General features: G+C 46.2%; 1 protein-coding gene across 6 annotated transcripts in view; it reads right to left on the bottom strand.

Annotated features, from left to right (window-relative positions):
• LOC125956427 (uncharacterized) overlaps positions 1 to 17,397 on the bottom strand; it is an 84,584-nt gene that overhangs the window by 15,814 nt on the left and 51,373 nt on the right. For all 6 annotated transcript variants that reach the window (XM_049688295.1, XM_049688291.1, XM_049688293.1 and 3 more), the window contains exons 4-5: positions 2,888 to 3,013; positions 354 to 685 (exon numbers count right to left, since the gene is read on the bottom strand). In XM_049688295.1, the coding sequence (XP_049544252.1) occupies positions 354 to 685; positions 2,888 to 3,013 (458 nt within the window). The remainder of the gene's footprint in view (positions 1 to 353; positions 686 to 2,887; positions 3,014 to 17,397) is intronic.

Consider the following 17,397-nt stretch of genomic DNA (forward strand, 5'->3'; position numbering starts at 1 on the left):
TTCTGAATTCTTAATACGACCGTGGTGTGCGCGATCACCACCGACTGTCCGGTACTCAGTGTGATTTGTTACGCTGGCGTCGCACAGTTAGAGACACCCAACACCGTGGCACCGTGTACAGTGGGCAACTACCGAGAACCGACGTCGTGTCTTATCGAATCGTCAATGGACGCTGCGACGTGATTGTCTGCGCAGGTCTCAGTGCGCGCCGTGTCTGTGGATATGCACAACACGACACACAGTAGACAGCAGCGTAGGAGGCTCATCAGACCGCCTTCGGTCGTTCGGATAGCTTCACAATAAATGGTCGCCGTCTAGCGCGGTGTCCAGTTGACCCACCCCCTTCAGCTTACCTGACCGCTTCCAGGCTGTCGCGTTCGACCGCTCGGTGTAGTGCGGTGGCGCCATCACGCGTTCGATAATCGAGTAGCGCACCGCCATTCACCAGCGCAATTAGTAGTTTGTTTGGCTTCTTGGTACCCGTCGCGATGGTCAGCGGTGTTTCGCCCGTCTCCTGACAGTGGAAATTCGGGTCTAGCCCTTTGGCACACATCTTGGCGATCTTCTCCACCTGGCCGCTGTTGATACATTCGATGAACCGTCGCAGGTTCGCCCTCGTATGTAACGCTTTCAGCTGTCGCTCGTCCAAGTTCAGCATTTTATAGACGCGTCGCTTGTATTTCAGCTGAAAATAAAAAACAAAGAAAAACATGCGTTAGTAGTACCTTGGGTGCTTCTGTAACAAAAGTGTGATGTTATGTGTTCGCAAACCGAGCGTCACTAGACACGGTGCGGTGTGTGTATGTGTGTTTCATACAGAGTTAGTTGGTTACATATGCATGGCATGAAAAAGGTACTTCATTTTTGAAAGAATTTAAAGCGAACGTGACATGTGCGTGAGTTTTTCTACTTCACTTACCACCGCGTGTGGCCAACAGAATGGTGGAAAGCCTGTCTAGAAGTAGTCTCAAGTGCAAGTGTTCTCTACTCTTGTTCCAATCCCCGTCGTCTACACCACAAACGAGAGCACTCTTTTCGAGTTGAGAATCTCCTTAGCATCCTTAGTGACGAAACTGCTCTTCGAGAATGTCTGGTAGTACGTGACTTACATGGAGGAGTGCACTCAGACCATCAAAGATCTGACGCCTTTATCTGGCCGCATCAAAGGCAGCACAGTTTTCGCAATATGCTGATTGAAAGGCATTTGTTGTAATAAAAAAAATCGGATACTTCAAAAAGTTTGCCATCTGATCGGCTCAATATATTCCGAGTACTATGCATTTTATCTGAGTGATTACCTTTCGTCTATTTTTACTAGGTACTTTTATTTAACTTTGAAGACAAGATCTATCAAAATACAAGTCTGCTTGCTTCAGAAACACAGGAATAACGTGCGAAAACGATTTTAATGTGCAAGAGGCTGGCGATGCTCGCCCAAATAATCCATGTCTAACTCCAGCCGGAGCAAAAGCGCGATTCGCGCTCCATAATCATCGTTAATGACTATATGCACAGAAACGTTTCATCTTCTTGATGAAGCAATAGACAGATACCGTTGTTTTCAGCACACAAATACACAGCGAACCAAAAGATTCGTTTGCAGAATAGTAATTATGTTGCGGTCACACCGAATTAATAAGTATATAGCAGGGTGGTGGTGTGCCCGCACTACCACATTCGGTAGTAAATTACATGTCATAGAACTTGAGGTTGGATGGCTACTTATGCATCATCATAATGCTTGCCGGATGGTGGTGCATTTCGAATGAATGCCAGAAAGTGTTGTTCATCGTGATAACAACCTAACAAGCGGTACATGAAACGGTTCTTGGCGAGCGAAACACGCTAGCTCTGTGCGATGCGAACATTCCAACGTGCAGTTGTATGTTTCCCACATAAAGGGATCATAATTGATCCTCCAAATATGCTCAATTCTCTTAATGAGCAACGATCGAAGGAAAGAATTAAGATTGTCAAGCAGAACACCTCACTTTCGTGCCTACTCGTATTCAATTATCCAACTGCGCGCCAACAGTGTAATAGCTCACAAAAAGTGATGCAAACAACGCCAGCGCGGGGGAGGGGGGAAAGAAAAGAAGAATAGCTCGAATATTTATGTGAGGCTAACATGCACAACAATAAATTACATGCCCGGACGGTCGACCGTTTGACGAGGTGCGTGCGAGCATATGTAAATTACGGTTATTGACTCGTCTCCGGGGCGAGCCACGACGCTCCAGAGCTCACTGAACCGTGCCGAAGACATCCGATGGACCGGAGCGCGTCTCTCCTCCGTCTCCGTGGCTCTGTAAATATCTCTGAACTTGGGTGAGGTCATGTCATGTTATGCACACTTGTCTTCGTACGAAACGGTGCTGTCTCTCTTTCTCTCTTGTGACGCACCTCGCTTATGTTGTGCCTATTGTTTCGTCAGATGCACAGAATGGTGTAGAAGACGAATTGAAATGCTGGAACCGTAATGCAGCTGATATCGAGCGGGAGCTTAGCTACCGGAAATCAGCTCTTAGGCTAATCAACCAAGCACGGAGAGTGCAGGAGAAGAAAAAATGCACTGGCAGCAGCCCTGTGCATTCTATGCTGGTACTGGACAATTGATCAATTGCGAGCGCTTCGAAGTAACAGGAATACCATTTTACACCGACGCGGCAGAACATGTGCGAGCTATTGAGACAGTTGAGAGCTATTGCAACAACTTTATGGAAAGAAGTATTAGATTGTCATGCATTCGATGCACGATGTTCATAAAACACAATTCACAATTAGAAAGTGAGTTAAAAAGTGTAACATAACACACTATAGTCAACCAGTCAGCCGAATATGATTGGGTACAAGGTACCGCCCCGTTAGTACTACACGCTACACTTACCTCCAGGTATCCGACGGGTCCATTAAATGGATAATCTCCCAATCGACGTTCTTCATCGAGGAATTTGCCGGCTTTGCCGTTCGATGGCGGACAGAACAGACCGTAGTTGAAGCTTTCCTTCAGTTCCTGCAAATACCGAGAAAAAGTGTGTTTGACGTCAGCTAATGTAAACATAATTCGGTTACTGGGTAGGATGGATGTAAATCAGATTTTCTCTTAACGACCATGTTATTCCGGCCTTCCGGCCCTGGAAAAGATGTCCCCTTCCGCACAGTGCTGTTAGATAATCATAGGCAAGTGATTACGTCCCCACCATGTGCCTGTTTGGTTTCACTGCCAGGTAATATGATTGGGAGGAGGAGGAGGAAGGTAAATTAATTTCCGCTCCGTACTCTAGACTATAATTACAGTTTCAAAATGAAAATATGATGTGCTGTGAAATCGTTGACAAGTGGCGATGAAATCAATACTAGGTCCTGGCTGCAATACCGAATGTAAGAGAATTAAATTGGTGTAAAGTAAAAAAAAAATAATGGTTGAAATGTCTTCTCGAGTCGTACAAGCAGTGGAACCAAACGGAGACGACGTTTTCCGCGTGATTTGCGTGCACGACAGCACGGCTTGAGACATAAGGACCCACTCTTCCTGCCGCAGACGACGTGATAATGTCGGCGAATAGCACTCTACGCGGGAGAGTGGAGGATTTGTAGCATCATCGTCCCTGTAGGGCGGTTCATGCTGACAGATTGGATGAGCGAATGCTGGGGAGTGTTGTACATCTTCTTCAGCTCGTCAGTCAAGTCGGCTTCCTGTGTTCCTGATGTGCGCGGTATATGTGTGCACACACACATACATAGTGATTGCATTAAATTCAAATTATCCATCTGACTGCATCATCAACTCCAGTAGAGAAACCCTAGGAGTTTACCGGTACGAAGGTTTCGTTGAGCCCAGAAAGAAGCTTCTGTATGCGAGGGGGTTTGGCGAGCGGAAATACAAAGTCTGTCTCTAATTTGGCCGCTTTCGTAATCAAACATTTAACTTTGAGCGACACATTTGAAGCACTTCGTCGGTACAATTTCAGGTAGCAATCAGACAGAAATGGAAATTGGAGAAATAAATTTAACATAACGTTTCATTGTATTTTTTATACAACTTCCGACATGAAGAAAACCTATATTCTTAATGTAAATGATCAAAACTACACAAAAAAGTGAAATAGCAATCTTTTCTAAAGCCGCTTATAGAATAAAATAGAACAAAAGTAACGACGCAAAATAAAATACCAAATCCATGGACGTGTTTGAAATATCACTCATCAGCACATCAATTTCTCGACTAACAACCGAAATCTGATGGATAAAATGAACGTCTATGGGGGGCGCTTAACGTGCGAGATCCACCAAATTGGATATTTTTCGGAAAATAATTCCTCACAATCTAGAACAAACGACGCTCAATTAGCTCGCTATTTGTTGTTCGATAATTGAGTTGCCGAATGCATGCCGCAAACACGCCGCAACCGCTCTGCCATTGCTCTGCAGTGAATCATTCCGATACGCTCGATTCTATGCGCCAGGATAAAAAAAAAAGTTGTACCCCATTAAAATGCATTCGACAACCTCGGTATACACTACTGTTGGCAACGTCATCAACTAGATTAGGGTTTGCTATAGAATTCATAACCACAATGGCCAACGGTAGCAGTGAGCGGCGTGTGCTGAAGGGGTGGTTTGTCACAATCATTCTGAAACTTCGCCTGAAACCTGCAGACGGCGCCCGTGTTCGACAAATATTGATTAGAAGAAAAAGGTGCAGATGGAAGACATCAGGAACCCACAGAGACAGAGAGATAGGGTGCCGCAGTACGCTTCTCTCACGTCCCCACGGTTATGCAGTGCCATCGGAATGGGGGGTTGCACTTTTGTCTCGATGCACAGACACACACACTGCACCTCCTCAGTATCACCTCAGTTTGTTTCTCGAGCATAATGGTTCGCTTGCTTGCGAATTCAGGCTCCACTCCAGGTTTGTGTGCTGCTGCTGCTGTGTGGCGGGCAACAACAGAAATTGTGAAGGAAAAACAACTTTTCCTGTGCGCCCTGTATAGGTCATTCCAAAAGCATGAGTACACACAGTACGTCAGCTCTTCGGCCACAATTCTAAAGAACAAAACACATGACTCGTCCTCATGACGGAACAAGGGAATGAATGAAGAATTGCTGAATGAAGAGGATTTCCTATATGGCTACCAGAGAAACGGAGCACAAGCCGAATTGGCGCTAGTCGGGCAGGGGGGCCTTCGAGCTCTAGAGAGCCCGAAACCAAACTCGAAAACTAAAGCGAAACAGCGGCGACGAACAAAAGAAAGACGAGCAAAAAAAAAAAAGAAGGAATAAATATTATGCTGCACGGCACCGGAAGCACAACAGCACCCCCCAGCCCCCTTGCATAACATCGAAATCCATTTGGCCCAAAAACCAAGAAACCTTTTGCTGGTGAAAAGGTCTCACACTTCTTGGCTATCGACTTAATTAAAATGGAAAGATAAACAACCAGACCGCACACGAAATGACGAAACGGTGGCGGCGGCGGCGCCGCGACCGAGGCCTTCTGGAGCACTAGCAAACTGGGGCCTTTATTATTGAAGGATCGTTTATTTGCAGAAGCCACATTCCCTATGATTGCCCTAGTGGCGGCGATGAATTGAACGGTCCGAAGTGTCCGAAATAAGTGAGAGCGTATAAATTGTTTCGAAATGTGCGCGAAGCGAAGTTAACAGGAGGGAATTCCAATAGAGAGATGAGTTCTCTGATAAAAGCATGACCCAAAGCGGAGGATTAAAATCATTCAGCACACCCCCCGAATGAAGGTTGTAGTGTGGGTTACTATATAAACATACTAGTTTACATGTTAAACAGACAACAGATAATGGGAACACGGTAGGAGAATGAGTTTCGTTTTTTTTTTGGTACAGCAGGATGTACAGCCGGGGGAGCCCGGTGCAACTGAACTTCCCCCCTACCCCTTCTCCGCTGTGTGTTATTCAACACATTTGCCTATTTTGAAATATAACACCTCCAGTCCAGAGTGCAGGGCCACTTGGCGCTACGTGTACTGCTACAAAACTGTCCCCACCTAGCGGACACGCCATTCTTTGGCCTGAAGCTTGAATGGGTTTTTCATTCGGACGATTCCGACGATTTGTTTGCAGAATTGGTTACACTGTTTTCTCGTCCGCCACACCCCCCTGGCCGCCGGGGGTTTGATTTTTGTGTTTTCTGCGTTCTGTTGTAGATATGCGTTACCAAAGGCCGATCGACGACGACGACGACGACCAACGTATCGAACCTTACCACGATACCAGCTAGCTTTTTGGTGGAAGCCGCCACTCCGTTTGAAGCAAATGCTGTGTTCGGTTCTCTACACCATGTCTAATGGCCGCCCCCGGGACCATAGCGCAAAGCATCCGCTTCGACTTAATTCGAAAATGAGATGTCCACTCCCCCACAGAGCGTGCGGAATCGAATGCGTGAGAGAAAGAGAGGGAGAACGATAGAGTGCAATAGAAAAAAAATGGGGTTGCTGGCCCCGCGCGGTGTGGAATGTGCGATGACCCATCGGACAAACCGTCCTCCTCCCTTCTGTGTTCTGCACAATTCTACTCGATTCGACGATCGGTTCGAAAAACAATTGCTGGCCTCCGTGCCACATACCCAAAACGGAAGGTGATGGTGGTGGATGGCGGACAGGATGAGGAAGCGAGGCTCATCTTTGCCTATGCTGGTTGGATGGTGATTTGGAATGCAGTGTCGCCCATAGCGCGCCTTAACAATACTATGCGCATCATTGGTTTCCATTTGTCCCCGTGGAGGTGCGTTTGTATATCGCGCGCCCGATCCCTCGGGCACGGACGGACGGGACAATCTGCGCACCGCATGGACCATCGGAGCAGTAGCAGTTGGTAGTTGCTGGCTGCGTTGCAATTGTTGTCGTGCCATTTCCCTTTTGCCTGACTGCTGATCGCTTTTCTGATCGACGTGTAACGCTTTTGTCCATCGACGTCCGCGTTTTAGGTTTTGGCAGTTTTGGTACGCACCACTGAACATTGTGGCAGACGATTGTGAGGAGTACCTGCTACTCCTGCTTCAAGAGAACCCCCACAAGCCTAGCAAAAGTGGGTTTTGATCTGAATTTTAAAAAAAGTCTTGAACAACAACGAGTTTGACATCGATCGATTGCTAATTGAATGTTTCAGGTGGATAACACTAACGGTCTCATCAGGTTTCAGGCCCCGCCTTTGTAGTTTTTAAGGTCAAATCCGTGAATGATAGTGAATAGCGGGCGTATATTTGTGTACAACTAACCTACATCAATTCGATCATTGTACAACTTAGAGACCTTCGTTTTGTTTAACATTAACAGTTAGAAACACTCGATCGTCTAGTAAATATGAGATCAAAACTAAATAAGAAATACGGGTTACTACTGTATACAGCAATAATCCGGCTCACCATAACGTATTCCTCTCCTATCTGAACCAATAGTGCAAAGACACACAAACAAAGATTGCAAAGACGACAAAACAAATAGCACAGAAGAAATCCACAATTTACCCGTAGCAGAAAAACTATCACAACACTGCATGTTAAAACTAAACAAGAAGTACTGGTCTGCTTGCTTAAGAAACACAGAAGAAAAAGATCGTCTCCAATGACACATGTATATAATTTAGCTAGTAAGTTAGGTTTAGGTGAACTAGGTAGGTTAAGCTTTAATTCTCTATACAAAAACGGATTAAGAGTAAGAAATAAGTTGATATAGGAAAAAAAGGCAAAAAACTGATCAACTGAGGTAAGGTTCTGTTATAATTCCACACAACATTCGATCACTATCGTAGTTCACCAATCACACCAATTACACTATACAAAATCGTAACAAAACCAATGAGGGGAAGCTTAGCTGAACCCATTCAAAACTCAACCGTGTTGTAACATCTACTATATTCAAATTAAAGGCCATACATTGAAAAAAGATCTTCGTTTTGTGATGTTCCCAAAGGTATTAGAGGCGCATTAGATGACATATAACTCAGCTTATACCAGGTAGTTGTCAAAGGCAACAGAGCAAGTGAAATACGAATATAAATCAGAAAAAACAGCAAACAAAACACGTGTCTTACACGCACACCCGGTGAACAACATGGCGAAATTAGCAATCGTATTCAGCGTTAGCGTCCCGCCTTCCCCCCCAAAAAAAGGTAAACCACCAACACCAAACCAACCCCCTTACCGCGATCGTCCGATTATGAAGTTCTTTCACATTTCCAGCAACGCAACAACATTCCGTCACGCAACGTTCTTTTCGCGCGGAGGAGTTTATCAATTAATCTCCTGCCCCAAGAAACTGCAAAACTCGAACGCTACAACACGGTGGCAATGAGGTGGCGGGAGGAGAGGTCAACGTGTCTGAAGATGCGCCACACACACACACCAAAAAAGGAGAAACAGAATCCAAAGGAAAGAAGCGCTTGTTTGCGGACGTTGCAGCGTTTGCTGGTTCATTGCCGGTGCATCGGCATTATTGGTGGGCATTGCATGCGTATGTAAATTAGCATCACGCTTGGGACTTGGCCAAAGGGGGTGCCACCTTCACACCTTCAACTGCGGCTGGCCTGGAACTCGCGTCGTCTCTGTGTGCCACTATGGCTGCAGCCACCACCGCCGATCGAGAGCCACGATCTGGTCACATCGATTACCACCTTGCGGTGTTCGTGGATCGCTGGAAAGAAAAGGCACCGAGACGCAACAGCAACAATGTTGCTGCCGGATGATGCGGACATTAATCCAACTGTTGTGCCTTCTTCCTGGCACTGTGTGTTTGTGACCATTTTGGGAGCAAGCGAAGATCCTGTTTTGCAGTTTGCAGTCGGAGTGAGTGTCCGAATGGTCATTTCTCAGCAAAACGAGAGGTACTGGCGTTGGTGGTGAACAACGTTGATTGCACAAGAACGAAGAGGACTCGGGATCGCCTGACTCACCCGGGAGGAGGTAGCAAATTCCATTCTTGTAGTGGAAGTAACGAATCCAAACACCATTTATCCAACCTCAAATTCTTTACCCAATTTCTCTATGTTCCGGTTGTGTCTTCTCGTCGACTCTGCCTCATCATCATACCCCCGCCCCCCGCCCCCCACGACGTTGGTGTCATGCATCCATTTGTCGGACGTTTATTTCCATTTTGCTTTCGAGGGTCATACCGCGGGGAAGGCAAACATAAGCTATCTTCTTTGGCGTTTTGGCGAAAGGTGAAAACAGTTATGCCCTCTCCGTTCTTCGTCTGAAGGACTCGTCGTTAGTGTCGGTGGAAGTGTCTCGGATCGAAGCAAGGTTAGCGAAGCGAGGTTTGGAGAAGCGGGTGTGCGCGTCTTCTCGTTTGCCTCGTCTCGTCTTGTCTGGTTCCGAGTGAGCGTTGGATTGGATGACCAAAGCGGAGGTCAAGTTGTTGTCGCGAAGCGCTCCACTCGATCGTTCTGTGCAGAGTGAGGACACACAAACATAAGGCAGGCTATTGCTTCATCGTTTCCACACATCAACGAGTATAAAAGTGTTGTATATTAGGCCAAAGAGTGATGAGTATTTAATCCTCGTAACAACGGATGGGGGGTCCCATATCTATTTTTATGGGAAATCATGTAATTTGAACCATTTAAATGGCATTTGTTTTATTTTCTACTGAAAATATATGCTTTTATTAAAACATATGAGTGCTTAGCATTTCTGTAAATATGGATTAGCACGCACAAAAGGGCTACACTAAGAAACGGCCAACACGACGCTAGATTTTTGCTTTTTCCTTCAAAATTCTAGACATTATGGCACTAGCAGCCTCTTGTATTTGTAAAATGGTTGAAGGAAACAATCAACGAGACACTAGATGCGCTGTTTTAGATGAGTTATGCAAAACATTGGTTTTACCTCATGCTGAGAAACGTATGAATAATATACATATTATCAAGCATTTTCAAGTTCGCTCAGTAATTGAAGCATTCTTCGCAAAATTTCCGGGCCATATTTTTTACTTTTCATGAAGTTCATATCCTCAACTTCATATATGAAACTAAACACATTTGGAAAAAAGAGAAAGTAATTATGTTTGACCTACAGGTAGTAAAAGTGCTTAGAACGCACCATATACGCCCATATAAATACATGTAAATGCATAGGAGTCTGGCCAGACCCATCCGTTGGTTCGAATGGTATCGAAACATCCGTTAGTACGAGGATTAAATCACATTTGTATATTTTGCCTTTGGCACAATCCTCGTGCTTTTTAGTGCATCCTGAGAGACCAGTTCTATAGTCCTTGTTGAAGTTGAAGCTTGTACGAGGAAAGGAGTTCCAGATGCAAGGTACTTCTACTAGACTGAAGCATTACCAATCGATGCGGTTTCGTCATCCACTCGGCTACTACTGAACGATTCAACCTTTAACCTTTACTCCACCAGAGTACCATAGTGGGTCAATCAAGATGATGGTGTAGACACTAGGTAATGGAGGGGGAGAGGAGTTTGATGTCGGAAGTGCCCTCCACCGTTTCCTTCCGTTTCCTTCCGGTTGTGCTGCTGTTATTGCCCCCAAACACATCAACCACACTTCTGCGACCTCTTGAAGACCTTCTTGGAAGAAATGTGGTTCTCTGATGGTGCTTTATACCAGCCACCACAACACAGGGTGCCGCTTTGTGATCCTTGATTTTTGTTGCTGCCGTACCACAATCCAGTTCCAGACCAGTTCGATCTACAGAACGTCTAGAGTTATCGAGCATGAATGTTGAGTCGCATTATCTTCAGTTCGCTAGCTGCTGCTGCTGCGTTGTGTGTTTGCCGTGCAGGTGGTGCTCTTTTGTGTGCTTCAGCTGCAATCAATAAGGGAACATTATCATGCTATCGATATCGAGCAAACGGCGAAACACGATGCTACCATTCACGCAAGGATCGAAACCGATTTTCCGTTGAATTTAATCTATTCTCTTCGCGGTAATGCCTTTTCACAATCGATTTCCCATCGTCCGGGGTATTGGAAACACTTCGCGAGCGACGATGAAGGCCAGACGACGATGAGAGGTGTGTATCATCGCAAGAAAGCGAGGAATCAACACCCGCAGGAATGTGTAACGGTGGAAACGATTCAAAATGTAACAGCCGTGAGTTCGTTCGCGAGCGAAGTAGTAAAAATTCACAGATGGGCGTGTGCCAGAGTCCTTAAATCGTTTTCTTCCGTGGGTTGCATGTACATTTTACAACCACCAGCAACAACAACAACAGCAACAACGACGACGACGACGACAAACCAGGACAGGGCCGGGCGCATGATGCTTGATTGTTAAAACGACGAGAGGAAAAAAAAGCATAAGTAAGACGATGGCCAAGGTACGCGCCTTTGCTTATGGCCATTTATGTAACGTTCACGCCCATCTCAGTGCGCCTTAGTGCCAACAAAAGGCTAAGAGCCATAATCCCGCCAGCCAGCTTGAGGAATTGAAATGCTGACAGTACTGCAACGCAACGAACATCTGGAGGAGCGTGGTAACGGTTATATGTTGGGTGTGGATGTGCCAGCCAACACCTCGGTCACCTCGGTCGATGGATTTTTATATCTATCTTTGGGTCGCTTGTGTGCCGCTTGTGATCCTTCGTATGTCCGGCAACATTGTAGCACTCGAGACCCCCCCGGGAGGATGGATGGAAACACGCAAGGAGCAACTGAAGATTGTGATCACGCGTGATCGCGGGGAGAAGTTGCTTTGGATTGAGTAACATGCGTTGCCGCTTTCTTCACACTCCACCAATCGATCCCGCTCGCTGCCTCGGCCAACATTAAAACAGTAACAAAGTCCGGTGCAAAAATCAATACTCGCGCTGTCGGCGGAGGGAGCGCGAGAGGAATTGGTTCCCTTGGTGGCCTCGAGACGCGTCATCGGTGGTGGAGTGCGTGGGCAGGGGATCATGTTCTGGCTGTAGCTGTCAGGGTGGGTCTCCAGTGAAATACGGCGACGTTCCTGGTCCTTTCGGACAAAAACCGTCATTGCTTGCCACCGGTGGCGGGTGCGCCTTGACCCACGTGCGGAGGTGGATAAATAATGTGAAATTTTCGCTTTCATGCGCGTTCACAACGTTTGGTTCGTTTGTTTGCCAGGGTATGACCGCGCACGCACCGAACCCGGGTTGGTAATGAATCAGAAAATCGGCTTTGTTCCTTCTTTTTCGTGTGTCCGGGAAAGATGATCCAAAGTTGTCGCCATATTTTATGGCAAAGTAAAGCATGGAACAGTTAATATTTGGCCACTAATTTTTAATCATTGCAGCGCGCCTAGTGGTTACTTTGGCACTCTGTTGACAGCGTTTTAATCATAGTAGCTTGTTTATTTAAAAGGTAAAAAAAAAGTCTGCACACTCACTATTAAAACTCGATTTGACTGGAGAAAAAGCCGCGAAAGTCTTGAAAATTCTAACCTCAACTCAAAATACCATCTGTAAACGTTACAGGGAGATTTTTACCTTCATTCTAGCAAAATAAAACAGCCGAAAAAGTGTAACAAATGCTCGATTCTGCAGACAAAAGTTAGTCAACAATCCTGGGATCTCACATCGTGATTCCACCAAGAAAAACTCACGACAGACGTCATAACAGTTCGGAAAATATGTTTAAGAGAAATTTTAAGGTCGTATCATGCCAGAAAATAGCCAAATAAGACCCTAAAGTACAGCTTGATTGTCCAAATCCGTGCAAGGAACCTGTATGAACAAGTGTTCCTACAGAATCGATTTCATAGGGAAAGGGCTATCAATTCAACAAAATGTCTGGATTCTTTCGTTTCATCGATTTCTATTGGACAGTTATCAAAAGGAAACTTAAAATGTATATCAAAAATGTATAAAAACAAACTGAAATGAAGATGATGTGCAACAAGAGGGCAAATTATGTGACTTACTGTACTGTGCAAAATATTTTTGGTGATGTCAATTTTGGTTGTAATAAAAAAACTTACAAAACGACACCTTTCTTTCTATCTGTATAGGTCATTTTTTGGTTGAGATAGGGCCTATTCTGTGCGGTCAAATATTAACTGTTCCATGTTTTATTACACCATACGTCCATAGCGTCCATGGCGCTGGCATGTAAAGCATGAACCTGATGGTTTGGTTGCCATGCAAACTTCATTTCGGACGTATTAAAGTGATAGATATTTTCCATTCAATGCAATACAATCAATCATTCAATCAAAATTATCGCCAACACAACAAAAATTGGACACAAATAAAAAATATACATCTTTGAATCCAAGATTGACAACGGATAGAATCCAATGCGGTTACAAAAAACTGAGAACTCAAAGGTATTTTTAATTCGAACGTGGACCTTCTGGGATTAGTAGAAGACAAATGGTTTGCAATTCTAACACCGGAACGTGTAAAATTCGTTTTTTATCTTTCTGTTCAACACAAATTCAACTACTTCTTCCAACTCTCTGTGTGTCCTTGGAAGAAATGTACTAATTGAGCAGCCAATCAGGAGTCCAGCTGTAATCCATCGGCTTCCATGGTTTCATCGTTTGATTGGATTCCGTATTTTGAGCAAAACAAAAAACATTGTTATCCGCGCTTGGCTAACGAGGCAAATGTGTTTTATGCGGAGCGGAATACCGATTAGTAGCACCCCGACAATACCGGGTATAAGATGGATCATGTAGCGGTCTTCTAGCTGGAAGAAGCTGGACAGAAAAACGGTACTATAGCAACAAATTACCGCTCATCAATGGCTTTCTCTTCTTGGGCGTTCTTTCGCTTTCACCGGCTCCGAGAATGTTCATCGCAGTACCAGGTACTTGACGAATCGTTTCGGTAACGGAAAAAAGTACACCAAATCCACGATAAACATGCACACAGATCCACTGCTTCAAAGATGCATTGGGATAATAATTAAAAATGCATTAATCCAGTTACCACATGGCGCGGCGGTGGCGGTGTAACAGTCATCCTTCTCCTCTCCCCAGGCCGCTGTAAGGGCTATCATCATTAAGCACGCAATCAAGCAACGAGAGTCAAACGTTCACCTCGACTCGATGGGCGCGCAGAAAGAAGTAGATGGTGCGCTGCTTCACGCCTTTCACATGTTGATGATGCCGCGCGCGGCCACGCCACATCATCCATATTCATCCACGCGGTTTCCGAGCTCTTACGGTGCGCGCTAGCCAAGTAGCGTGCGGACGATCCGCATTCTATTTTATCACCTTCACACTACCAGTAACCAGCCGAAATAACCGCCTCGCAAAACTCGCGAAATGATCACTCCCAGCGGGAGAGGGCGACTCACCTCGCGGTGGTTGGTTCACACGCGAAGGCGCGCCTGTCAAGTATGACGTCGTCGGCAACGTGAGCAGCAGTCTTCTCTCTGCCTGTGGCTTTAATTGCATAAGAGCGAGCCGCCTATATTTCGGTGTCAGGAAGGTATTTCTACCACTTTTGGAGTCTTTGGTGCCCGTCGCATCTTGGCGCTAGCCAGAAAGTCCAGAAAGTGGAATTTCTGGAATCGTCGTCAACGTCGTGTTGCTTCTTCGCAACCAAACATTATCCACAGATTTTCCCCACAAACCGATTCACCGTCGAATCCACCTGCGGTAATGCGCAATAATAATGGAGAAAATTTGCCGCTCGGGTCTGGGGGTGACCTTCTTCGCGGTAATGTGGCCCGCGTGGCCCGGTGACACACGGGGTTCTCGATTCCCATTATCCTAGTTTGGAGTCCCCAGCATATGGCGCGGAAAAAGGGAACTTATCTGGGACAATTTTTCCGTGGCTGCAATTAGCCACCTGACACATATTTCGTCGCCTACCGCCGCACTACCGGTACTTCCAAGATACGCCATCAATCCTACATATTGACTCCTCTATGACCCAAAAAAATCGTACCTAGTGGTCATCACTTGTCGACTGAAGCCGCCGATGATCAATGTGATGGTCAGAAAAGTGAAGACCCGTCACCGGTCCCAGAGTACAGCAAGAAACTCTAGGCACGGGGTATTATTGCGTTAGCGATGAGTTTGACTTCCAGCTTCTCTTCGGCGAAGTTTGGTGCCGAAGACCATATGATTTTGCACAGCTCGGTTGAGATGCATACGCTACCGCTGCCGCTGCCTGCAGTTAGTGCGCGCACGAGAAAGCACAAAGAAGCAGACGCAAATCGCAGACGAGTAAGAAAAAGTTAAAGCCCAACATGATGATAGATCACACTTTTTGCTTCATGTCGGTTCCCACCGGTGGCGGCCCCGAGCCCTCGGCCAGCTGTCTCGCGAGTGCTCACGAATGTGAGGTGCGCGGCGGCTTCGCGGCGCTATATCTGCCACTAATCGTAATTGGCGATTGTGGTAATTCATCAGCTTCAACGCTACGCAATTACCAAACAAGACATGCCTCCAAATTTTGCCCCCAAGAAACGCACAGACATGACGATGATGATGACGACGACGACGACGAAGACGACGACGAGACACACATTAGGGGTCCACCAACCCGGAGAAGATGCTGTACGGCTTCACGAGAAGAAGCACACAGAGCAGTGCGCGCCTTACCGTCTCACCTAAATGCGAATCTCGTGTGAAGACGGTAAGCTGCCTCTTGGACAAGTGACTTGGACACGACGACGGTCGGTCGCGCTCTTTTACAAACTCGTGTGCTTGGCGCGCTTTTTGGTTCACGGAGCACATCACCACGGAGTATGGAATTAATTAAATTGTCAGGAGTCTGAAAATTGAGGCTCATTCTCGGGGTGGTTTCGAGTTTGATTGAGCTGTGCCACAGCACGGCCAGCGGTGATCATCTTTCGGGCATCTTTCTAGGTTTGCTGGTCAGTAGAACTCTATATACGGTTCGGTTTGTGACCTGTTTGCCACCCGAGCTGGGTGACCTTTCGTCGTTTTGCGAAACCTGTAGAGATGTGTGATACATTACATTGAATCGACCAGAGATACATTCGGAGCATTAGTTGCGGCTATGTGTAGCAGTGTTAGCAAAGAGGTCTCTACAGTTCATGGAAGATCACAGGTTTGAAAGTTATAATAATGTATAATAAACGATGCACGCTCTCTGTACATCAATCATACTTATTGGTATGTCAGTGACAGCAGCGCGAACAAATGCGAAAAAGAACTTTTTGGTTGCTATAAAGCATATATAAATTCATTCTAGTTCTGAATATACAAAATTCCTTCAGCTATTCCGAATTATCTTGTCTTATCTTCTTCTTGTGTGCAGAATTTCAAGTTCTTTCTGAATCATATTATAGTTGTTTTATAATGTATGTGCGCCTTGACATGATGAATTGAGGATTTGGTGTAATATATGGCCGCCATTAGCTTTAGAAGACATAGAACCTGACAATTAGGTCAACTTACTTGGACTCAAAACGCGTCCAACGAGTTAGTGAGCAAATAACAATTTCACACCTCAACGTCACGACGACACGATAACCCCCCTAACGACCTATTTTTCTTCCCGATTGTTTGCAGCTTTGATGAGACGCGTACGCGTACACTGTCGGTGACATAAACCAGACCGAACGGGGGCCAGACCCGCGGAATACCGAACTATATGGCCAGCTGCAGCAGCAGCAGCAGCAGCAGGAACGAAATGTGCTAACAATTTCTTCAAAGCCAAACGGCCCTGACTGCCGTCGTCGCCGCCGCCATGTGGTGGCCACGAGCACTATTCACGGTCGCATTCCTGTGATTGTTCCCTGTTTCAACGTTAGCCTCCTTCTTCTGCTTCACCGATGTCCCGCTATCCCTTAGGGATCAAACGCTTCTATTCCTCATCCTCCTCCTCTTTTTTTCGCCACCCCCTGGGTTTTATCTCAATCGGAGCAACTCCTGGAGGCCTTTCGAAAATTGCTTGCTGCTCGCACAAACCCGTGCCTTTTCCGTGTACGTTAATCGAGCGGATGGCAAATGGGTCCATTGTATCAGGACACCCGACGACGAGGAGAGCATAAGCGGTCTTAGCGGTCACGATCATCGACCGACCGGCACCGAACGTTACAGGCCGTGGTGCTCCGTGGCCACGCGTAGCCGGTTTTGTTGTGCGCGAACCGGGGACGACGACGGCGGCGGGTAGTACGGTTCTCTAATTGGAATGGAATCCATCCGCGCAAGAACTGAAGGAACCGGGTGTACCCCGCGAACCGATCTCGATCGAACGATCGCCGGCACGGTGTTGTGGCCACCTTCCCCTCCCCCCCATCCGCTACAACGACCAATTGTACCATATGACCAAGCGCAACTACTACCAGAGCTCAAGAGAGCTACAAAAAACTAGCATCGATCGATCGGTCGGTCCCGCCAAGCCATCCAGGTTACCGACACCAATTCCAATGTTATAATATAAAACGTTGCCTCAATAATGCTAATGGCTCTCGCACTGGATGCGCAGTGAGGCCGTTGAGGCTTCAAGAGCT

The sequence above is a fragment of the Anopheles darlingi genome, chromosome 3 (genome assembly GCF_943734745.1).
Source record: "Anopheles darlingi chromosome 3, idAnoDarlMG_H_01, whole genome shotgun sequence".
Taxonomy (NCBI): Eukaryota; Metazoa; Arthropoda; class Insecta; order Diptera; family Culicidae; genus Anopheles; species Anopheles darlingi.